The sequence below is a fragment of the Botryllus schlosseri genome, chromosome 15 (genome assembly GCF_051294905.1).
Source record: "Botryllus schlosseri isolate E-star chromosome 15, Bs_hap1, whole genome shotgun sequence".
Taxonomy (NCBI): Eukaryota; Metazoa; Chordata; class Ascidiacea; order Stolidobranchia; family Styelidae; genus Botryllus; species Botryllus schlosseri.
This window is the reverse complement of record NC_137250.1, coordinates 8131338-8156730: the sequence shown is the minus strand read 5'-3', so window position 1 is coordinate 8156730 and position 25393 is coordinate 8131338. Positions and strand designations below refer to the sequence as shown.

General features: G+C 40.5%; 1 protein-coding gene across 1 annotated transcript in view; it reads right to left on the bottom strand.

Annotated features, from left to right (window-relative positions):
- LOC145457592 (cholecystokinin receptor-like) overlaps nt 1-16708 on the bottom strand; it is a 36286-nt gene extending 19578 nt beyond the window's left edge. Inside the window, exons 1-3 of the mRNA XM_080335814.1 lie at nt 15035-16708; nt 9199-9450; nt 3269-3384 (exon numbers count right to left, since the gene is read on the bottom strand). Coding sequence (XP_080191940.1) covers nt 3269-3384; nt 9199-9450; nt 15035-15167 — 501 coding nt within the window. The 5' untranslated portion in view covers nt 15168-16708. The remainder of the gene's footprint in view (nt 1-3268; nt 3385-9198; nt 9451-15034) is intronic.
- Nucleotides 16709-25393: the final 8685 nt, after the last annotated feature.

Below are 25393 nucleotides of genomic sequence, written 5' to 3'. Positions count from 1 at the left end.
GCATGCCGGGTATTGAGCCCACGACCTACCGATCAAGAAGCCGGAAGCTCCACCATTGCGCTATCTTGCCGGCCAAGAGTTTAGAAATCAGCTTGAATGCCCGCTGAACATGCCGTATTTCTCGTATATATAGGCACTGGACTTTCCAAAAATCGTTTTTCTTCCACATTTTTATGTAGACTAACTCGCCTAATTCCCGAAAAGTTCAATCGATATCATGAGGCACTCCAAAATATCTATGCCCTTGCTTGGTGAAACGAATCTAGGACATTTTGGGGGAATGGTTTGAAATCGTTTCGCCGTCACAGGTATACGGTACTGCGATCTTATATATGAAAGATAGTTCCCAAAATAAATGTGTTTCCTCCGATTTGGTTAAATCTTAATCTTCTGGTCTCGTTTGATTAAAATCTTGCATTGGAGTCCTGACCTGAATGAGGCCTTAATGACCTCTTCGGTTTCGATTAAACCCTAACTAAGCGATAATTTGTTTGTAATTGACCCGAAATGGTTCCACTACCACGGGTCTTACTAAAGTAAAATGTTTTGATGTAGGCCACATCATAAATGCCCTGAAGTATCAAAAGTAATACACAAATATTTTTCATGTGTTAAATTTTTCATACCTACTAAATATGTTCATGTTCACTCTCAAAATACAAGATCCTCCTCAAAGGGAAATCTCTACTTACCCCCTCTAATAGCAACTTAACTAATAGATCTAATGACTACTAACGACTATACATGGCCGGGCACAATGATTCGAGTACTCGAATCTGAATTGAGTGTCAATTTTAACGATTCGAGTCGAGTAATATAATACGATTTATTCGAGTAGTGAAATGATACGCTCTACGCCACTGAAAGTTAACGAGAATTATAGTTTCGATACTAATTTTCCCCGTTGAAGCCTTGAAACCTTGATTGTCCATATCGTAGCATACGAAACATATGGTACAAAGCTACGAACGTTACTGGAAATAAACACATTTTCGAAGTCATGATCATCCTGCAACATTGTCACCAAGTGCTATGAAGTCGGGATGGTCGGAAAAATACCAAAGTATCTTTAGTGTCGTGGATAACAGGCATTATATTCTTTGTGGATGCACAAAAGGTACATATTTGAACTTTGAAATATTGTATTCTGTTATGACATGATACTAAGTAATACTCGATTAATCGACTAGAAGCATAATACGTGATTCAGAATCGAATCACCCAGTTACTCCATTTTGCCATGCCCTATACTCACGACCCATCAGTTGGAATGCATTAATCACCACAACACATCCATGAATTGCCGTATGATAGATTTTAAAAAGACTTACATGACCCGACATTGCTTCTATCATTTAATGTTTTAAACCAGAGGTCTCAAACACGCGGCCCGCGACGGCATTTTGGAATTTCAAGTATTCGACAATATATTCAAGTGCCACCCCAAGTTCACCCAAAAACTACTATAAAAATCACTGAAATCTCAACATACTACACTATCGCATCACTTTTAAAAGCCACCGTTTGGTAGAAGATCAGCTATCACGTCATATGTCTAGTTCATGATGATAAAACATGACCCGTTGATGATTCGTGAATGAAAATTGTGATTTGATTTGGTGCGACCTTTCGTAAAATTACTCGATTTCGGATGGGCTGGGTGATTAAATAGAAATGACTCGAGTTGAGTCGGGTCAAACGTCAAAATCAGAGAGGACTTGCGGCTCGGAACGGTGACTTGGTAATCCTACTGAAGCAACAATCTATGAAACTGTCGTCATGGGGAATGTTAATATATCAAAAGGTCGTAGCATGCGTTGCGCGGGGTATTTAGCTATTTAATCAGGTCATTATGGCAACCATCGGCAATAATTGTTTGTTCTCATTATCCATGTAATTATCGGTGGCGAGTAAGGTAATAGTACGCTCCACAGCTGTAACACCAATGAACGGCGATTGGACATTTCTGTTCCAGGGGTTCTTAACCAGGGTCCTTAGAGTGCTTAGACCCCTTCGGGGTACGAAGCATCACATCAGGGGGTACTAGATGCATTGTGCAATTAGGCCTATAGGCCGTGGAATATTTTATTGGTCAATTTATTCAACTGGAAAATAGTCTTCGCGCCACGCGCGATTTCATGAGAATGGGCTTTCTGATTTTAATATAGGCACCATCAGAAATTGTGTTGAAAATGAACAGGGGCTACTAGAAATCATATTGGAAGCACGAGGGATACGACCGCTAAAGTTAAGAAACAATGCTATTATACTATGGTTACATATAATGTTTATATTCAAGTTGTTATGTTCCAATAATTATCGAAGGCAAAATCTATCGCTGATTTAATTTGACTTTGGCAATGACAGTAACAAACAATAGCCTATACTTATCACTACCAGCCTATATCGCAACCCGGATTAGGCTACACCGCTCAAATGCTCTGATATCAGTTCAATCTTCAGTAGATTTTAAAATATTCTTCATAAAATTGTGCCACGTCAAGGGTCCACTAGCTGCAATATTATACCCCGACAGATTGAAAATGTCATGATGCATCCTCTCACATGATGTATATAACTCATTATTTCTACAAATATTGCCCTGCACAAAAACAATTGGATCCAAATGTTTGAAAATTGGATTTTTTTCCGTGTCAAGCGTGAATAGTACAATAGCAAATTACATGTTCACGATGTTTGTGGAATGCCTGTCTGCAAGCTCCCGTCAAATAAGGCCTACTCGGAAATTATACATTAAATGTCCCTATTATTGATGCTGCGGCCCGCGGCGTCATCACAAACTAGAAAATTGGCCCGCGAGCACATTTGAGTTTGAGACCTCTGTTTTAAACCAACATTCGTTACCGACAGATTACGTAGAGGTAGAGTATAGGCTACTTGTTTGATGCGGGTGTGATCAGACTTTGACCTCGACGGACGTATCGATCATTCCTATGCGATATCAAACACTGTACATTCCATGAGGATGAGTATTTTCCCGTATCATTATTGTTGCCGTCTGCTTGTTCCGTATTTCGGGCGCATGAAAATAAGACTCCCCCTCGAAAACATTCATTACTTATTGTAAGGGAGCAACGTATCAAAAATACTTATGTAGACGTGTTTGAAGTTGAACTGTTGCAATATTTGATTTAGATCACGTTTAGTTCTACAGCAGCATATAACGTCAGTGGAAGACAGCTAATAGGCTGATCTGGTACACATTTGGAATTAGTTCGACGCGCTTGCGTTACCAATAGAAACTCACATTCCGGGCGTGGGACCGGGTTTGCCATCCTCTTGCTGCCAATGGCATGCATATTGCGAAATACCTCTCCAGCGATATTGCCACCATCGTAAACGAGGAGATTGCTACAGAGACATCTGCACGAGAAAGCGTTACATTTAGACGCACGCCGAATCAGCACAAATCTCATTTTAGTATTTCATTCAATGGGTGCATCTAATATACAGTACAATTCCTAATTATTTGGGAATCGCTTGAAATATTGAGTACACCGCATGATCTATGCATTGCATTGAGACTGTTTTTGAGTATATATTTCTGTGATTACGGTTTCCACGAAAATTCTATTCGAAAGTTATTGATATTTGAATGTATGAATATTTAATCAATATTATGAATTCAGTAAACGATTTTTTTTTGTAGAATATCATCCCTGTCAGTTTGTGTGTATTTGTATGTTAGGGTTACCATATTTTGGATCAGACTTGCAAAACCGGTGGAAAATCCTGAAAAATAGTAAATTTTCAACTTTTTTCAACTTTCTCGCTCGGCGCCCAAAATACAGATTTTCCCTTCACATTTTCAGGTGGTTGACTAAGAAATAAAAGGTCATTTCCGGCTCAGCTCCCATAAATTTTCGCTAAATTCTCCAAAAAGAGGGCAAAATCTAAAAAAGAGGACAAAAGGGCGTCCTACGAGGACGCTTTCAAGAAAGTGAAAAAAGAGGACAAATCCTCTTAAAAGAGGACGTACGGTAACCCTATGTATGTGCGTTTGCGATCGGTCAAAACAGATGTCTGCTAATTCCAGTCGGTGATAACCCTGCTGGTTGAGTTCCATAATCACACAAAATTTGGCAACTTGCTCTAATGCTCTAGTACAGAGGACAGACCAATCATTGCCTTTATCGAAACATTGCTTCGTTTGCAATTGGCGATTTCGTACGATAAGATCTCTCTCTCAATCGGACAATAACCATCAGTTATTGTTTGGGGCAACGCAGTGTAAGAACGAAAGAACGAAACCTTGCAGAGCCTATTTTGATCGCGTTCGAACCCTTTAATTGTACGCTACATGGCCTGGTGTTATATGGTCGAATGGATCTGGGGTTTTGATTAACATCCGAGAGCGTATGGCGGCCAATAGGTCCCATAGTGCGATATGCTGGTTCAAGTTTCCTGTATCAGTGAATTAGCGACGAACTCTTTTTGTTACTTAACAGTAAGCGTATGTTGCACAATTAGTAAGTTAGTATGTAACTATGTAAAGTTAGTGAGGGATGTTGATGCACAAAAGTATTCCAAATGGTTGTTTTTTAATAAGCTACACATGACCGGATTCCACGAACACAAAATTGTCAATTTGTTTCATGTTTAATTTGTACTGTTAATTCGATGGTAACGCCTGCAATACGTAATTTCCACCACTTTTTCAATACGTGGCGGGACTAGGCATATTTATACTAACGACATGTCATGCTCTAGCTAGGTCCAATTGATTCTGGTGTTTCGTTTTTAATATATCAATGCGTTGAATACAACTTCTCACATCCATTTCGTGAAAATCGGGATAAGTCGTTCAATAACAAAATTTGACATAGTCAGGTTCGTTGGATACATTGACACCCTAGGGTAGAAGTGAGTTAGAGATGGTCTAAATCCTCGGTTGTGATTATAAACAAAGCTGATACGGCATATGGGCATGTGACTATTATCTGTATGTTGCAGGCATATTTCCAGAATCAAGAACTCAGATTTTCTTATGCTCAGCATTCCAGTATAATGCAATAATTGGTCTTATTGATGGAGCATGTAACAGCGAATCAGCACAGACTAATAAGATGCACATGCACATTGCACAGTGATCTTTTTAAGAACGTGTAGGTTCACTCATATCTGAGGCCAAGGTTTCTTTGGTGCTACTACGTGACGATCCAAGCTCGTAACTTTTAGTAACCGGCATTAATTGCATACATTAGAAGCACCGTTCACGAAAATCCAAACATTTAATAATCTCATTCCAACCAAAGCTTTTCGATTGGATACCATCTGAAGCGAAAGTCAATAAATGAGGTTAATCAAATTGGAAATTCTGGTAGCATTTCGTCGCTGAGAAGAAACTACAAGAGAATTGAACCTGCAACTGGATATTATGTAAATTCATAGATCACTGTGGAGGGTACAAATTTTGCTGTAATATAATACAAAAAGTACTACTGGAATATTCCTAGAATCATGATACATGTTCTCGGGTACGTTTACTTGTCATTAGAATGTCACAAAGCCAGAGTGCTTCCTATATTTCGAGAAGAGAACCACGGGATCATTTCAAAATAAAAGTGGCCCATGGTTACGGGAGGTTGGAAGGTCCTGGTCGATTGCGAATATTGGCATGTCTGCACGTCAATGGCATGCCAATGTGTTTGAACTCTATGTTGACCTTTATGGGGCAAATGTAGGCCAAGAATGACAAATATTGCGAAAAGTTAACCTTTACAGAAATCTCGTTAATGAGCTACACCGCTGCGAATTATGTTTACTGTTGAGTCTGGCATTCTTGTCATTAGACGCGGCAACGAAGATAATAGAAGAGACTTGGAACAACTCCCTACTTGCAAGAATGGCTATGTCCAACCTTAACGTGAAGTCAGCAATGGCGCGGTTGCGCAAAGATTCGTGCTTATCCTCACTGCTCAGACAGTTGACTTAAGTTAAATATTAACTCAACGTTAATACACTTAATGGGATCACGTTTATCTACAAGCTTGGACTATAGACCTCGTGCGTGGTGGGGGTGCGTATCTTTTGAGATGACCCACGAGGAACATGTGACTATCGCGCTGTTGTTTCGTGAATAAACAAATCATTCAACGGCCATGCATTAGGCACCGGTATTGTTATATAGTAGAACGACATCATTAATACAAATAAGCCGAACGGAACATTTTAAATACGAAAGTTAAAAAATGTGGCCAGAATTAATCGGTTCGCACCGATTCTATAGAACCGTCTTATGAAATTTCAAGAAATCAGCGATATGGTTAGCATTACTGGTTACTGTCGGTTCTAGTTACCACGGTTCGGTTTATTAGCAATTTTTATCAGTTCAATACACCACGAAAATTGCGATACAATGAAAAGATAGGAAGGTGTCGAAACAACTTGGAGTAGTCTTTGGAATCAGACACACACCTTGGCCTAGGCCAGTGGTTCTTAACCTTTTTTCCTCCAGCGCCCCCTTTCAAAAATTATCGTGCTCCAGCGCCCCCCAACTTCATATTGTCAGGAATGTAATAAAGACAACCCCCCTAAAACGATTTCCTTGCGCACCCCAGCCTACGTAATCAGATTTAACAGTAGCACTGAGTGAGCTCTTGTATAGGAAAATAAAGGGCACGTAATTGATAATTAAACATATTCGGGCGTGTCCGTAGGTACAATTATTCGTTACCAGGGCCGTAACAGCACTTCGTCATCCCCCCGCCCCCCAAACAAAAACGTTGGTCCTGGGCCCCCATCGGGTGATAAAACCACACTTCCGGGGGACTTGACCCCCAGACCCCCATTCGGCTGTCCGCTATTTGCTGATACTAGGTATCAACGTCGGGTGTCCATTTACTGAGGCAGCTATAGTCTCGCATAGACGCACGAAGCGAGAAAAATTTCACCAATTAATGATTGAATTGGTCAATATGATCGGGAATTGCATGTAAATGAGATCAATTTTTATCCTCTCTCTGCTCACGTAAACAGATTTACCAGTAAAGCTGAGTGATGTGTGATTGGAAAGGTAGGACCCCTCAATAATAATTATACAAAACTTTCGATAATTCGTGTTAAAATCGGTCAGTAAGATCGGAGATTGCACATATATTGCTATCAATTTCTTGTCCTCTCTGCTCACGTTACCAGATTTACCGGTAGAGCTGAGTGAGGTGCAATGTTCCCTCAAAGCTGCGCACGTGCGCAGTGCTGACACGGTGTCTGCGCACAGAAAATCTACGTTGCGCACAAAAAATCCGAAGTTATGGCCTTTTTTTAGTCGTTACGCACTGTTGTCAAAGGGTAAGCGCTGTGAGTTTTTAAGTGTGCGCAGACTCATCAAAACTTAAAGCGAACATTGTGAGGTGTCTTGGAAACTGTGGGGCCCGTAACTAATAATTAAACATATTCGGGCGGGCGAACCCGTTGGTATGACTTCATTGCATGATGTTATTTCGTGACCTCCTGTCTGCAATATCAAAAAATATAGAATCGCCCAACAGGGATATCGCCCAACAGGAATATCCCTGTCGCCCAATCGTACTAAACTAAAAGACGCACACGATTTCAAATTGGTATTTCTTCACTGGCATATATTTTTTCCCTGCCAGATGGAATTCGTCTTCTGGGGTTCAGATTGCCAAGACAGGAACATTCGGTTCAGTGATTTAGGCGCCCATGGACAATTAAACCTATATATAAGGCTCTACCTAACGAAGTTTTCGGTGTTAATTTTCTCTGAATACTCATTAAGGATATGTCCTATCACCACATCATCTACTGCGAAGCCATTTTCTCCAGCGCCCCCCATACCGCCCCCTGAGCCCAGCGCCCCCCATATCGCCCCCTGAGCGTTTCCGCCCCCTTCAAAATCGCCAGCGCCCCCTGGGGGGCGCTGGGGGCTAGGTTAAGAACCACTGGCCTAGGCGATGTAAAGGGGAGGCATACATACTGAATGAAAAGTAAAAGAAGATAGTATAGAAAAGCAAGCGACAAAAATGGGATGGCATGTCACGGAAGGCGAAATCGATGGGTCAGGTCGTGGTCCAGTAATCTTGAGGGCGGACTAGTATTTATTTATTAGAAATTGCTTGTATTTTGACCTGAATGTGGTCATGCTGTCAAGATCTTTTTGCAAGGGAGCCGGCTGAAAATATACATTTGGATCCTACCATATTTACCAGATTTCGACCCTATCCTAGGATTCTAATCAAATCACGGGGACTTTCTGCTACGAAATTTTGCTTCCACACTCACTGAGATGGGTGGAAACGAGTCAAATGCACCATATCTTATGGAGATATCTTACGAAGACAGAACCTACAACACTTCTAGGATAGCCTATATATCCGTAAGAATTGGCGTATTGACTCGCGTTCACTAATTGGAACAGGTGTGAAAGCAAAATTATGTACCTGAAAGATCAGTTAACCTAGGGTTACCATACGTCCTCTTTTAAGAGGATTTGTCCTCTTTTTCGACTTTTTGAAAGTGTCTTCGGAGGACGCCCTTTTGTCCTCTTTTTTGAGAATTCTGGTCATATATATATAGCAAAATCCTACTAAGATGCCGTAAATCAGCACCGAAGTGACGCTCTGGCGGGTATTTCGGGAACTGAGCGGAAAGTTGACTTTTTTTGTCAACCACCCGACAATGTGAGGGGAAAACTGTATTTTGGGCACCGAGCGGGAAAGATTACCTTTTTTAGTCTAAAATTTACCATTTTTTGAGAATTTTCCTCCGGTTTTGCAAGTCTGAAAATTCTGAAAAAGTGTCCTTTTTTAGATTTCCAAAATATGGTAACCCTACGTTAACCTGGTTTGCATCCTGCGCTACGGTGAAAATCGGTGAAATACACGATTTTCGTTTACAATGTAGTAATAATGCCAGTAAGCCAAGTTACATATGTATGATTAAACGGCTACAGTTAGTCGTTTAAACAGGAGCCTACATGTACCTTTTATCGCATTGTATTTAATAACTACATCGTAATTTGCATTGCTAGCCATGATTGGATAAAATATAATAAAACTGGTATATAGATTCGTGTCTGTCAACGCCGATGCTATGGCCCTCAAAACATGTCCAATTGTCCACTCGTCCAATCTATACACACCTACATTAATACTTGACCTCAAGTCCAAATAATGTAGTTCGTAACAAGCGTAATTGATGTTATGGCGAGCTTACTCATCAAATATCCGAAGACTTTGCAAATGGCTTCTCCGAAAATGAATTCAGCTTTCAATTTCCCAACCGTGGTGATCGGTATGCAGAATAGCGCCACCATCAGGTCACTCACGGCCAAGCTGAGTAGAAAGCGGTTGGTGACACTAATCTTCCCCTCGCTCATCAACAACGTCGCTATGACGAAAACGTTTCCTACGGTCGCCAGGATGAAGACAATTGCGTTCATGGACACTGATATCCAATCCATTACACCTGAACACAAATGGGATCGATATTCTGTCAACAACTCTCGATAATGGGGTTACTTCTATCAAAATGTACGATAACAAGGAATTTATTCGAGGAAACAGACTCGAATTTATAAATAGTTTTGATAGCATGAGTATACCTAAGAGGAAAGGCATGTTTCCTTTGTTGCAAACGAATTTCCGACGTAGTTACGAATTTGTAAACATTTTCAAATTGTTAGCGTGTATAGTCAATGTCCCGGTCATTTTATTGGCCGGTTGTATTTAATGCGGGATTCGCTGATAGAATACAATTATCTTCTGGTTGTATCATCCTGAGCGTGTCTCTAGCTCAGGCGTTCATTCGCCAGTACGAAGCATCGTCGTTGTGCGACAGATCTGGACTTGTTGGTTGTTACACAACCAATTCGAGTTACATGTATTGCATATTGATGTAAAACTATGGATTTTTTCCACCGAGTCCTACATCTAAACTTATAAATCTACTTCGACGGAGTCAAATCCACGATCCTTTTGCCTGCAATTTGAATATTTCGCTAATTTGAGGACTTCCCTCGAACGAAGGAATACTAACATAACCGATGATTTACTCGCCAGGCACGTTGTTGCTATGTGCGAATATGGAGGAAGATGGTCGGCAAATCTACGCACAATATTGATTTATCTCATATGTTCGCGGCAGTGTTAAAAAAGCAAGATAATAGGAGCCTACAAAGGAGTCCTCCTCGATAATCATGATTGATAGAAACAAGAAATCTATTCTCACGTTTCATGTATAATTCTAGCATTCACGCACGCGACAACTCACGACTCCATCGAATCGCAGCGAGAGGAAGTGTTCCATGCAAAAAAAATCAATGGCATATAATTCAATTCGAGCCAGCGAATCAGGATTACAGCTAGAAATTATACATTTTGTCATTAAATGATTCGACGTGAAATTTTATGAAAGTCAATGCGATAAATTATGCACGAGCTTCATACTCATACGTGGCCAATTTTCGTGTATGCGCGGTGAAATGACACGACGACCGCGAATGCGTGATAATTTCTATATATTCATATGCGACCCAGGCATTTCGTGAGCATGTTATTATATGGAAAACACTACACAATTTCATGAAGGGTAGTTATTTCATTGCAGAAATAGTGCGGAAATCGATATAAAGCAGTGAGTTAATGAAGGTCAAATATACGGCTCTCGAAGCAATTCTTAGTAGATTGAAAAACACTTGTAGTATGCAGCACATTTCTAACAAATTTTGTGATTTTTTGCTAGAAATACTTCTATCAAATAATTCCCCAACACAGCAAATATCGAACATGTTCATACGTCACATTATAACCACTTTACGGCAGTGTTGTGGTGTCACACTATAGTCACTGTTATAGAGGAGGAAGTGACACCGAATTTCGATAAGTCAAAAAGTGCACACTGAGGTCAGAGTTTATGGGAAAATGGATTAAAATTATTTATTTCAGAGAAATGAAGGCGTCAATCCATTATATGCAGGTTACATGGAGAATATAATAATTACGTAAAATATAATTCAGATATCTGTGGTCTCACTTCCATATAACTTTCAGACTCAAAAGATCCCCGGACTCCAGAGAAGGTGGAATGGTGACTTAATAATAATGAACTTAATTCCAACGGCCACGATTAAGTTCACAACTCATGCACAGAGCTAACGCCACATTACGCTTAAAACCAAAGGAGCAAATAGAACTATGCCTAATTAGAATTCGTTAGAGCCAGTATTACAGCGATGTATAAATGTCTTCAACCGACTTCATAATAATGTAATCAAGTGATAAACAAGGGTATGGATTTTGAGGCATCATTATGGAATCATTTTACTGGTCCAAACAGCCAACGATCACAGGTTTGAATCCGTCCCGCGACCAAGTGGAGCTTGACATGCCTGGTCTCGACGAATGGACTGGGCGCATTTGATACGCGGCGTTGAGCAGTGTTTTCGATTATTAACATTTGTAAGACCGATTTGGAGTGGAGTCTACATATGCTCTGTATTACAGTTCTCAAACTGGTGGGGGGGGGGGGGGGCGGGCGTGAAAGAATCCGAAGGGGGGCAAAGCTGCAGTCAACTGAATTATTTTTTGCGCTCGGAACGATTTACCTTCAATTCATAGCTACTGCTCTAGTCAGACCTGGGGTAAGCATGATTTGTAAATCGTAATCGATTGCACTTCCAGATTATCGTTACATATTAAATCCGATAAAACCAAAGTAAACATAATCGCTGACATATATATTCGACTTCTTCGTAAAGTGACATTTACTCTACTTTTTACTTTTATGAAGGCTATGAAACAATCTGAGGATTTGTGATGCGTTGCATCAGGTAACTGACATCAGAACCGTCGGATATGTAATCTCTACTGCTCACTATTACATCATAAGTATAAGTATTTAAGCAATTAACACGATCAGTCGGTAGAAATATAGTATTAGATGTAGTAGTAGGCTGGTCAGCAATACCTCGTGAGGATAATATTCACCACTCTGCTTAGATGCAAATATTATCACAATTATTGATGTTTGATTATGCTTATCGTCCGTAGGGCGAAGCGGATCGACAAATTCTCTACTCCGATCCTGTTTTTGAAGCTCTGGTCCGACTCCTAGGCCGGATTCTAGGAATGACCGTGTTCCGCTCCTAAAAACTCCGAAAACAATTATCTACTCACAGGATGGCATCGAATATTGATTGCAACAATGCACACAGGAAATTAAAAACTCAAATATCAAACCCAACCCTTAACTGAAGTAATTATGCCACATGGACTTAGCATGTGGTTTATTTCCATGAACGTTTCACTTTAACTTTTGATTCGAGGGTGGAAGAGCGTAAGTCTGTCATATTCTTGGTAAAAAGAACTGATCCGGCTCCGATCCAACTCCAGCCGTATCAGAAAAAGTTCTGATCCGGCTCCGCACTGGCTCTGGCCAAAAATAAGAAAATCCGGCTGCTGATACAACAACCATAACCAAGCTGTTCTTTTGCGTTGCTCATAACTCGTAATATCGGAATTAGGAGGGTGGTGTAGCAGGCCTGTGTCGCCAGGAAGCAGTATTCGTCATAGCAGAATTTCATGTTATTCTCCTAGGGTCCTCATCGAATCGTGCACCAACGGTATTTCGCAATACTTTAGTCAAAATTTCAATCTGCAATCAGCCATCTGCTGGAATAGCACGTTAGTATGGGTTGTATATAGGATAAAATTTGATGGGGCGTGAAATCGCCAGTTATATAATTGGACGGATGATATGTTGTGACGTGACAACAATTGTTCCATACCATACTTGATACATATTCCATACTTTCAAATACTTCAACATCATAAGTATAGTACCTTGTATAGCACCTATATTATTGATATTTCGGATGTGATTATTGCTTAAACTAGCGAATCTAATGCGAATCTAATTCCTGGTAATAGTTTTACAGAGTTTGCTTTGGTGAGGTTTAGTTTACGGTGGTGACGTGCCGTGTACGTCTACTCTACAGCTTCCGCGAGCAAAATGAGATAGTGAGCAGATTGTTATCTAGGACTGTCCATAAAAAGGACTGGCAACATACGGTCAGCAACAAGATTTTTCCGGCCCGCGGACAGATTTTTCCGGCCCCGTCTTACATAATAATGTGGCACGCGGCCCCAGTCTGCCAAGATCCCCGCTACTTGCCTAAACGTCAAATTTTAGTGACTGTATGTTATTATATAGGTGTGCGCACTGTGCAGCGTGCGAGAGTGGAGCTTACGCTTAAGTTCGTCGAAGCGAGAAGACTTGCATTATCGGCATTTACGATGTGCTGAACCCTAATGAATTGATTCTTGGTAAATTTTGGGTACCGGGCTATCAAACGCTCTGAAATCCTAATTAAGGATTGCACCGTGAGTTATTTGATCAGAGAGAAGCAGACACGGCGGCGCCTGTATGACAGTGCTATCCCCAATTCAACATTCTAGATAGTCATTATCGAAAAGAAATGGCTTTGAAGTGACATTGCTCTCGATAAAAAACATTCATTAAATGCGATTTATTACTTGTATACATGGGCGAATAATTTATCCATTCAGCAATCCGGCCCGCCAAGTACCTAATTTTCCTATTTCTGACCCGCCGACTTGAGAAGTTGCCCGCCCCTGTTCTATAAGGATATCATCTCATTTCCGGTACATTGGCATGAGGCACATGCAAGTTTGAAGTAAATACTCGCAAAATAATTTATAATATAGGCGCACCAATAAAATATCCCAGCTGCAGGCGATCAATGCTGCAGCGATCTGCGTGATTATTAGTACGGTATTTGGTTGGGGTTAGCGTGGCGAGAATTCCAAACTATATCTACACCACTCCCTGATCCATAATCCTAATGCGAGATCGTTTGAAATATGACCAATAACATATCTCGGTATTTAAATAGTATAGATGTGCGGACAATGTTTGGGAAGAAATGTAGTTATCAATCACATTGAGCATTTAGTTCGTTTCATCATGATTGCTTGTAAGCTGTCGTCACTCAAGGAATGTGGTAGTTGGAATAGCCTACATTACCAATTATTGCGTCACGTGATAGACTATGCTCGGATACGTCGTGTCTTAGACTCGAGAGAAAATCGGATCAACATGACTGTTGTCTTTATTAGAACACAGAATCATGTCATTCCAAGTGCTCCTAAAACCGTTGCACAAGCGTGTATTTGTTCCTACACAGCGTTCAATAGTTCACGTTCACACATAACAAAAGCGATCATATTCCGTGAACAACAACGAACAACGTACGCTTCATGAAGCTTGCACAGATCACGATAAAATGTATAAAACACCACCAAAGTATGGAAGTATGGAATTGTCGTTCCATACCATAGATTAAAATCTTCCATTCCATACCATACTTGCATTGTTCCATATTCCATACCAAAATATCGGTCCATACCATACCATACCATACTTCCATACCATACCATACCATACCATGCCCTGCTCCGCAGATCCAATTCAAATTTTTAATTTATTAGGGAAAATTTTAAAAAAATTCAAATTTTTCTGTCAACCCCATGAAATTGTTGAGCTGTCTTCAAAGACGATGCAAAACAAATTTGACTCAATTCCGACCAGTAGAAGCGGAGTTATGTGAGTTTTTCGTTGATAATTCTATGCACACACTGTCAAGAATGCCAAGTGCTAACTAAGGTTCAGCATGATTTTGCAACGTACAAATAAACAACTGGAGCTTGATATCAAATGGTCGTATAGCATATGGTCACAGTGTCATTGTGACATGAATTGCCATGAAAAAGCGAATCAGTACCAAAACATGTACTCGAATTGGAGCCTTCGTTAATAACAAAATGAGTAGGCTATAACATTCGAGCAGTGGAAAAATCAGACACAGTAATAGACCAAATATGTGTTTGCAATCGACAGCAGGTATCTTTGGGGCAGTGCAAACTCAATTCTTCAAATTTTCAAACACTCAACAACTTCTAAGCATGTAACGAAATTAGACGCTTCTCCTGCTTCGCAAAGTAGCTTAATCGTAAAAGCAATCATTCCTTACCTATTTGTTCGCCAAGCATTTCTTCGAAGGGCGCGAGTGTCGAATTCAGTTCGTCATAATTACCATAGATACTCCCATTGGCGATGAAGGGTATGTATGCGGTGGTACCGTTGCATTTATGTGGAGGTCTCATTTTAAGTAGCGACTTTGCCTAACAAGATATATCGTATATACTGCCACGTGAAATGAATTTGAAAGGTTCTGGAAGTGGTATAAACGTTTTTTTATTATAAGACTTTTCGATATCCAATGCCTGACTTTGAGTCTCTGATAAGTAGTGTCGAATAGTGTCGAACAACTACTTCAATCGTCAGATGTATGAAAAAACAGTACAAGTTTGACCTTGTTATCTTTCAAAATAGTGAATATTTATAGCATCAGATATCATAACAGCTGCATCAAGCCTGGATTTCATGACAATTATAATATACGAGGCTAAATAAAATCACGGTTTTTAAATTATAGGAGAATCGCCCTTTTCAACCGATTTTTTACAGTTTAGAACGGAGATAGATGCAAGGGATTAGGTACATAAAAAAAGTAACTAGAAGAAGTTTTAAAGGTATACGGCTAGGGAAACGGACTGAAAACCACGACTCCTTGATAGTCGGAAAATTCTGAACATCGCTAGTGCCCATGTAACGTCCGAGCTATACGGAACACCAAACCTTTCGTAAATAGCTGCTTTACACAGGCGTATTTAGTGGGTGTGCAATTTGTACAACTATGTCGACCGCACCATGCACTCCAGAACTTTCGCATAAGAGTTCCCGGTATAGCCCACCATTAGATCTCGACGGTTGTGCAGTAGGCTATCACCTCAAATACCTATTGCTATTGTTTTTAACATGCTACTCTGCCGCTCTTATCTTAAATTTGGACTGGGCCTATTGCTTCTATCACGCATAAAATCTCGCAGGCTTATGGGCACGGAAGATCTCACAATCAACCTACAACTTCAATAAAGAACTTCATTGCAATTATGACCTCTGCTCTTCCTGGGGTAAGAATCTCCCTCGGGGATTAAAACAACGAATCAGCCCGGAATCAAGCTTATCACACGTACCAGATAAATCGTCAAGTTAATATACATATATATCACTTCCGAATACCGTCTCTATTGCTCGAAGCAGATATAAGCTTTGTTGCATTTAACCTGATAGATATCCTGCCATGGGCATCTATACTCATCGGCTTTATAACACTCAAGACTGGATGACATCGAATGGAATCATATTAAAATGAATTTCAGATCGTACGAGAAGAAAGAATGTACATAATCCTTCTTTCACGAATTCATTTATCGAGATCATTCCCGCAAGAATAAAGTTAATACGCGGGCCTCTCGTGCTCAGGCTAAGTAATGTTCGATCGGAATATTTAATTAGCTCGGGTCGGTCCGCATAATTTAAGTGTAGCGCACCACATGCGTTGGAGGCCTCGTAGCGTTGATGACTTGAGGATAACAGACACATCATCCGGCACTTCGAATGAAACAAATCAACGCACGATTGTTGACCTCAATGTCCGATCGAATAAAGAGTTACTCGACCCAAACCAGAGTATAGTAAAATGTCTCAATGACTGACTAAGTACATAAATATATTGAAAAATTGTCTTGTAGTGTAGACCTAATGGCGAGAATTTATTAGAACAAACGCGCGGATGTGACAGTGCGATGGGGTGATTACTTTATGAATGTAATCGATTGCGATTACGATTACTTCTGAATCACGCGATTACGATTACGATTACAGCAAAATCAGGAAGTAGTCGATTACGATTTCGATTACATTGGAAAAGTAATCACGATTACTCACGATTACATTCATTTCACTTCGTAGAACTAGTCTAAGAATATATAATGAAGACAATAAGGATGCGATGAAAATGCCTAATGAGATGACTCCTTTCTTTATAAATGATACGTCATTTGCTTGTTACGTCACAATGTACCCATTGCCTAGCTTTATAGTGCTGGACGATTCATCGCACCCAACGATTTGAATTCTTGCCAGGTTCGTAATTGCCGCACCCCAAACTCCCCAATGGGGTGGGGAGCGAGGTCGTAGGAGACTTAGAAGTATTTCGTAAATCAACATTAATTATATAGAGTATTTCGAGAGATTTAATTAACTTTAAAATGTTCTTCGAGCTTCGCGATTTAATGTCTCTAGATAGCTTGATTTTGATATCCATACCTGTCCCCTTAACACAAAACGGGCACAATTTATAGGCATTGCGGTGCAGGTCATTAACGCGCCAGGACACACCAAAAGTCATATGCAGTTTCGGCCAACTTGCGACCAAAGAAAGAACTTTACCGAAATGTTGGGTACGCCTGTGTGTCCATTATCAATAGCCACGCAGGGTGGGCGTGGCGAATATATAGTGTTTCCCTTCCTTCTGAGCGCCACATTACAAATGTCACCCGGGGCACCCACAGAGGAATTGGGACATGACAATTTATGTGTGCGACGCACATTGTTCGTCTCTCGTCTCAGGAAAGTTTTTCATTAGTCTGCTACGTTTGGACGACTACAATATCTTTTGATTATATTACAGACGGGGGGGGGGTCACGAATTACCAACATATAATAAATTACAGTTATAACAATACCAGATATTATAGCTATGAATTACGTGCCCCCAGTTCTACCAGTGAATCTAACCATCGGGGGATGAGAGAAGATTAATAATGAATAATAATATAATGCAATTACCAATATTATTGACGAAACTCAATCATCAACTTAAAATTGACCACACTATGGGGGAACCAAGACAAACGTTTGGAGTGGGGGGGGGGGTGAATTGCTGTTTTGGACCTGATTCTAGCTACAACCCACGCTAACATGGTGTATAAGCGTATAGCTATGGCGACAGGTCCAAATGTTGAGTAAAAAATTGCGAAATAACGATGACACCCGTTTCAAGTAGAGTCATATGAGAATAAGTTAAAGTGAACATCAAATTTGGTGTTCCACTTAATACAGATACTGCAAGCTGCCGTTACGAGAAACGGCAAAGAACGGCTCGGTTATGATAAATATCAGCAGCTGTTGATTTTTATTGCTTCGTTGTGGAAATCGTAATGTCTCATTTGACGAGTACAAAATTTCACATCTTTGTTCGATGTACGTACCTAAGTATGCCAACTTACATAGGCGAGGCCTAGCCTACTGCTCGCCAAGCAGCAACGGTCAAACTGCGTTCAAATAGGCATAACCAAAAATGAATAGCCTACATAAGACAGTATTTGAAAATATAGGCAGAATGGTGATTACTTGTATTATGCTGCTGCGAGGTAGTGGTGTGTATTGATAACCTGAAATACAGCATGGCGGGTGCTCTTACAACTGCACTACAATGTAGGCCAACATCGAAAATCTATATATTATGTGTAACTAATAAAGTTATATTCATTCGTAAGTGGACGTTAAATAGGGTGTGAAAGCTACCAAGGTATTAGGTTTATATATATCAGTGGTCGGGAACCTATGGTTCGCGAGTCTTTGACAAATTTACAATTTTTACTTGATTTATCAATATTGCAGCAAATATTCATGACGGCGAGATTAATTATTCTCGTGGCAGCATAAACATGTCTTTAAGAGGTCAACAAAGTGGGGTGTCCAGGGTTAGGGGCTCATAGCGCCCTCTTTACAACATCCCAAAATTTAAGTTGCTGTCGCACCGGCGACTAACACAACTAGCCAATTCGATCTACCTACCATCCCGCGTCTAATAATCTTGCATTGCACAACACCTTGATTGACGAGAGAGAATAGCAGACATGGCGACACTTGTAGGACAATGCAGTTTTCAAATAAACATTGTTTTCCTTATCTATGCCGAGATATAAAATGCCATGGAAGTGACATTCACAATTACAAATTCAAATTAAAAACAACGCCACAGCTATCCATTTTCTTGATTAGTTAGTATAGTTTTCTAGCACCGCCGTAAGAATGAAGGTGTGTAACGCAACGTTACGCCGAATATTTTAGAAGTCGATCAATACTTAGATTTTCATAATCAGCGCGACAATTACATCTGATTAATATCAGCGATTATAAATTCTAAGCTATTTACGATGATTTGCCGCTGCCGCAGGTAGGGCTTGGCCCGTCTGTGCCTCATCTGGGCCTTACCTATCCTTTCGCGGTTTTTTTTCGAATAATAAATATAGCTTTCAATACAACAGACTGCTATGATGATTACCAAGCATATGCTTCGTCAATCGGTCAGCATCTGAGCGAAAACCTTGCCTGTGCACAGCACTATGATGACAATATGTTCACTGTCATTGCGCGTGGTAGGTCTGTGTTTCATTTAAAAGTGTTGGAGTCTACTATTATTCAGTTGAGCAAACCTATTTTATGCAGACAGAAAGATTTCCTCTATAACCTACAAATTTCTCATTAGTGCGTGTTGTTCCGTGCGTGTAATTGTTTATTTACAAATTGTGCTGCTACTATAGTACCGTATGTCCGTATACTTCGTAGTTTGTTATTGTTGCCATTGATACGATGCGAATTTCATGGTCTGTGATTTTGATTGTTGCGTCATACTTTGCCTTTTTGGTTTTGCTTTTAAATCTGTTTAAATCCCTTTAGTGTGCCGATAACTCTTGAAAAGAGGCACCCGAAAAGTCTTCGAGTTTAATAAATATACTGCTACAATGGATGTTGTATTGAAAGCTATATTCAAGTTCTGTACCACGAACCAGCTATTTAAATAATAAATATGTATCAATTGCGAGATTTTGGGAATAAAAATGTTCAAAATCTAGTCATTCATAAAAATCGATGAAAGGTACCAATAACCATTGAAGTGTTCACAGTTTTCGTTCACTCACCCCTGGCGACATCTGAGGCCCTGCCTCACTTGCCTATATTGGCCATGTTTGACTCCACCTACCCATGCGGGCAGAAAAATACGGCACACACTATCCGAATTCCATATATTAGTGCTACTAACAATATGTCACGGATGTTCAAATGTGACGTAACAGTTGGTCGACATGTATGGCTCTTTGGTAATTACAATTGAAAATATTGGGTCAATATGGCTCTTCAGACGAAAAAGGTTCCCGACCACTGATATATATCGTCTGCTATCGGCGCAACAAAGCATTCATTCAATATTATATGTAGATACTTCTTACGCAATGACGAGCAAAGCTAATTCTGACGTAATAATGAGCAGTGACGATTGGAAGTCAGACGTTTGTGCTATCGCTAACCTCAACCTGGTATAATATCTCTTCCTTGTTGACGAATGTTCAGTTTATGTCATAGTTCTTGTACGTACAGATTAAAAGTAATCGTTCTTCCTCTAAGAAATCGATTAAATATAGGAAGTAGTCGATTACGATTACGATTACTTCGGATTTTTCTAGAATGTAATCGATTGCGATTACGATTACTTGAAAATGCTGTAATCGTCGTAATCGATTACGATAACTAATCGCGATTACCCCATGTCTGGGTGATCTAAGTTGGTTTCCTTTCTCTGCCCTATTTACGCTATTTCGCCTTAAGAGTCGAGAAACAGGCGCCCCGGTCCGTTATACATTTTTATAACGTTTGAGGATCAAAACACTATTTTGCACATATTCCGACAAATTCGCTTGGAAAAGAGTTTTGGTTTTATCGGTGCAAATGTAAACCATGCTTGACGTGATGCTTCATTCATAGGCTCCCATCCTGGGGAGAATTGCACATTCGCAGGGACGAATTCGGCGATTTGGCGTCACGCACTCAGGATATGTATATTGCATGTCCTAGAGCAGGGGTTCCTACAAAGTGAAGCCCACGCGACAACTTTATGTTACCTTCTACAGCATTTTCATTAGATTCCTTCGATGCTGGGACCAGGGTTGTAACCAAGTCACAAGGCTCCGAGTCACAAGTCAATCTCACTTTTATAGTTTTGACTCGAGTCAAGTCGAGTCATTTCAATTCACCATCGAGTCAAGTCCGAGTCCAAGTCAGCGAGCAGAGTGCCGAGTCCGAGTCATGGAATTATGACTCGAGTCCGAGTCCAAGTCATTGTGTTGACTGCTCAGTTTCCAGTTGAAGTCTTGGTAAACCCACTTTTTATAACTCTGTTTGGTGATATCGAATGGTTCGCATTTATAATATACCAATTTTCCTCACTTTTAGCAGTTTATGGTCGCATTTTCAAGTACCAGTGCCAACAGACGAAATCCCAACAGTGTGTTGGCTTCGGAATTACAATGAAATGTCCGTCTTGGCCGCCTGAGTCTCGAGTCAATGACTTGGTTCGAGTCATGCGCAATGACTCGAGTCCAAGTCGAGTCAATATACAGATTGACTCGAGTCGAGTCGAGTCATTTCCGTATTTTGAATGAATGACTCGAGTCAAGTCGAAAATCGTGACTCGAGTCGGACTCGAGTCGATTCATGACTCGAGTCATTACAACCCTGGCTGGGACAAGCCATGCCATATTGTTCACATGGAGACCGCTAACGAAAGTGAAACGAAACCCGATCGTTAAACTACATGCCAAATTCATCGATCTCTTAAAGTCACAGCAAACGAAAGTGCAGGATTTTGTATTCAGCTGCCCGATCGTGAAAAACTTCCAAATGTGTCTCAATACAGGTGGAAGTGGCGAGCGGTACCTTGCAACAAATACAATGCGGCCCGCGTTCGAAAAATGGGCATATCGGTACTAGGACATTTTACAGCGGACTAGCCTTTTTCAGCGGGATATATCCTTTTTTGTAGTCATCAGGCTGTTTATTTTATGGCCAGGGGAGAAGGATTTCGGCTTCAATATAGGCCGAAGGGACTAGGGAATGAAAAGGGATGGAAGGCACTCGGGTAGAATAATTCCAAGAATCCATCAATCGCCGAGCGGACTGTCACATGCCGAACAGTGACTCCATCATATACGTGCGTGCATGCGTGCGGTCGAACTAAATTCGTTTCACTGCTGAAGATAGTTTTCCCGACCAAGATATTATTATCAGGAACCATCATGAAAAAAATACGTAATCATACCGCTTTTACTACGTGAGTGATGATACAGGAATCGCTCCGATCACTCAGAACGACGGTAACATACCATACCATGTAGAAGTGAAGATATGTAGTCGGATCACATATTATAGCTGCACGGTGCACAGTGAGCACTTGTAGACTGTGCAGTGCAGTGTGCAAGCACTCTGGGAACTATAATTCCTGTAACCGTATAACCGTAACTAAGCATCCATAGCGTCATTGGACCCGAAGTAAATTCAGCAGATCTATAGTAGTAAACGTTGCAGTGTGTGCTACAGAACAAGTTGGCCGTTGCCCCGTATCGATACATTTAGCAAAACCCTTGTTTCAGCTAGAGATGAATGCGATTGGTCTTCTTAGAGAAGAAGACGATTGGATCTGCACCATTACCATGATCTGTATTTGTATTGTACAAAACTAGGCACACCCGAGCCTACCAAAAGTTCAATCTGTGACGCAATTCAATATATTTCGATTTCACAATAAGTGACAACATCATCGAAAGTTTTTTGATAGTGAGCTTACATCAAGCTGTTATAGTCCTACTGTAACGCACATGAATATAATATATTAGGCAACTTCTTACGACTTATCATGTAGCTTATGACTGGTTACAAGATCGTTCAAGCCAAACCTAATTGATTGTGTTGTTCGCATTTTACTATAATCGTTTTAGTTTTAGCCATACTCATGCATTATGGAACTTTGCGTCATCGAGATGATTTGATGCGCCGCGTCCCGCGTACGCGTACCATTGTCGGTCCGAAATCAATACCAATCAATCTTCGACATGATTCCATTCTCGTGACCCTTTGATCAATGTCACATTACAGATTCTCACCCAACTTGAATCCCTGCGCTCCGACTTGATTCGGTATGCGCGCCGAAATCAAATACCCGATACCTCAATCTGTCATGTACACACAGGGCAATACACGAATTCGACTGTCTCAAGTTCATGATAAAAGCTTTTAGGATGACAGTTCTAGGAACCATTCTTTACATCGGGGAATTTCGCACTGCGTTTGCTACAAGTAATCTCTAGTTTTGTCAGGACTGTGAGTAAATAACGGCTAAGCCGATGCAATGCACCGATGCACTGCGGGAATTTTCAAGGGCACAAATGCTGTAATGAGATTCTGACAATTAGGAGGATATGCCCTGCTATTTTTTTAATTTTTTAATTTAAAATATGATACAAGACAGCGAATAAACAGTTGGGTTCCACCACGAAACAAACCAATTTTATTTAGCGGAATGTGCAAAATAGCGTATAAGTTATTTAGAGGTGCTTTCCAGTGGCGTCACCCAAGGGATTCTTGTTAGTGAGATCAAAGGCCATAATACTAGTCTATTGCTTGCTAGTCAATACGCTTAAGATCTTTCGTCGGTATTCAAGTGAATATGATAAGAAATGGTTATCTATTTTTATTTCAATGTTCTATGGACGGCTGCCCGACATTAGAGCATGCGGCGATTAAGCATGTGACTTTAGAACCCAAAAACGAAACCTAATTTCAATCCACATTCTCATGCGTCGCATGAACAAGTGTCGCATGCTATTATGTCGCATGCGCACGTGTCCACTGTCCATGGACCGCTCTGGACGCCATGTATCGAGATAAATATATAATTCGATGCGGAGTCAATTTTATATTCACAAAGTAACGATAAATCGTAACATCAATGCATGATAGGTCACAACAATATTTTCCGTCGAGTCAAAATTCTTGAAAACTTCAGTTTCGTTGGTTATGTAATCTTTTTTCAGAAAATAATGTCTAATTTCTTCCAACAGCCAGAGCTTTTTAACCTTTTTAGCGCTCAAACCACTTGAGCTTTCATTCAGATTTATCGTAGCCCTTATTGTCCAGGATCGGATTACCATTTTGTTGGGCCGCCACCAAACGATGGACTTGAGCCCCCATAGGATTTTCATTTCAACACGACTTCTGATACTGGTCATTTCACCACTACCATTCACATTCACAAACAACACATACTCTTTCCGTATCGAGTAATGCCCAGATTACGCGATTCACGAACGCAAGACTTCGGCTATCTATTTATTTCATCGGCCTATACAACGTATTTGTTGTCTTACTGGCGCAAAGAGAGAAATTATTTCAGGTTATGCAATGTAAATCACTAACTATATTGGTACTTGCTTATAATACTATATTAATTTTCTAACCTCTCTCAGCTCAAGTGATCAGATTTACCGGGAGAGATTAGGGAGGTGTTGACTTTGAAAATTTAGTGCACGACATTGTACATTGTAGAAGTAGCGTGCATCTTAAGCCGCGTCCAATTCTTCGTGACACACTCGCGGGTTCGTTGTAATTTTTTACTTTGCGGAAGCATGTTGAAATAGTTATGATCTCGCGGAGTGTTTGGGGCCAAGGTTTCGTTTCCATCGAATTCTTTACCAGCGCACTTCACGGAGTAGAATGTGCGCCGACATTTCCAACGTCTTGGTATGTCCTGTGGAATTTATGGCCTGCACCGTAATTCCGGTGCCTAATAGTCTCCCACCATTAGGTCGCGCAGCACATGCACGATTGCACGTACCTAGACTTGAGCATCGCACCGGTCCCAAGTGATACTAGTAATATACCGTTCTCTCATAATTGCGAAGGCCGTTTGGCTCATTTCTGTAAATTATGTGTACGTCTGATTTTTGTTATCCTTTCTTTTGTTTAAGGGGACCCATACTTTTGTTACGGGGCAGACCTAATAAAATTAGAAAATACAGTGATGTGTAAACGTGCCTAGCGCGAAGAAAATTTTTAAGTTGAATAAATCTGAACACAATGTATTCCACTTTATGTTGATTGGCGACATATTTTGGGCTCTAAATAGCGTACAGTTGCACGATGTATCTCGCATCCCCCGCTTTGCTGTGTCCCATGACCCCAGGTTTAAAAAACTGAACTAGGGTTTTTCGACTGACACGTAGCCCAGAGCGAACAACGGTCAATACCGTGAAACAAATTGGAAATACAGATAGCCTACCCATATTACGTGATGATAAGAAAAATAGACCGGTAGTACAGCCTGAACGAGATTCAACAACACACACTCGCACAATTTACCGTACTTAGAATTTATCAACAAAACAACAGAAAATCAATGATATTTAAATACCCCCGCGTCATGTGTTCCATGCCTTTCTCGAGTTCGTTTACTTGTTATTATTAATGTTCCAAGTAAAAGTGGCCCACGGTCATGAAAGCGTTGCATTTAAATGATCGATATCACGTGACATGTGGCAGTTGTGCCAATGGCGTGTACCGTGTACATCAGGCGTACTCATCGACACTG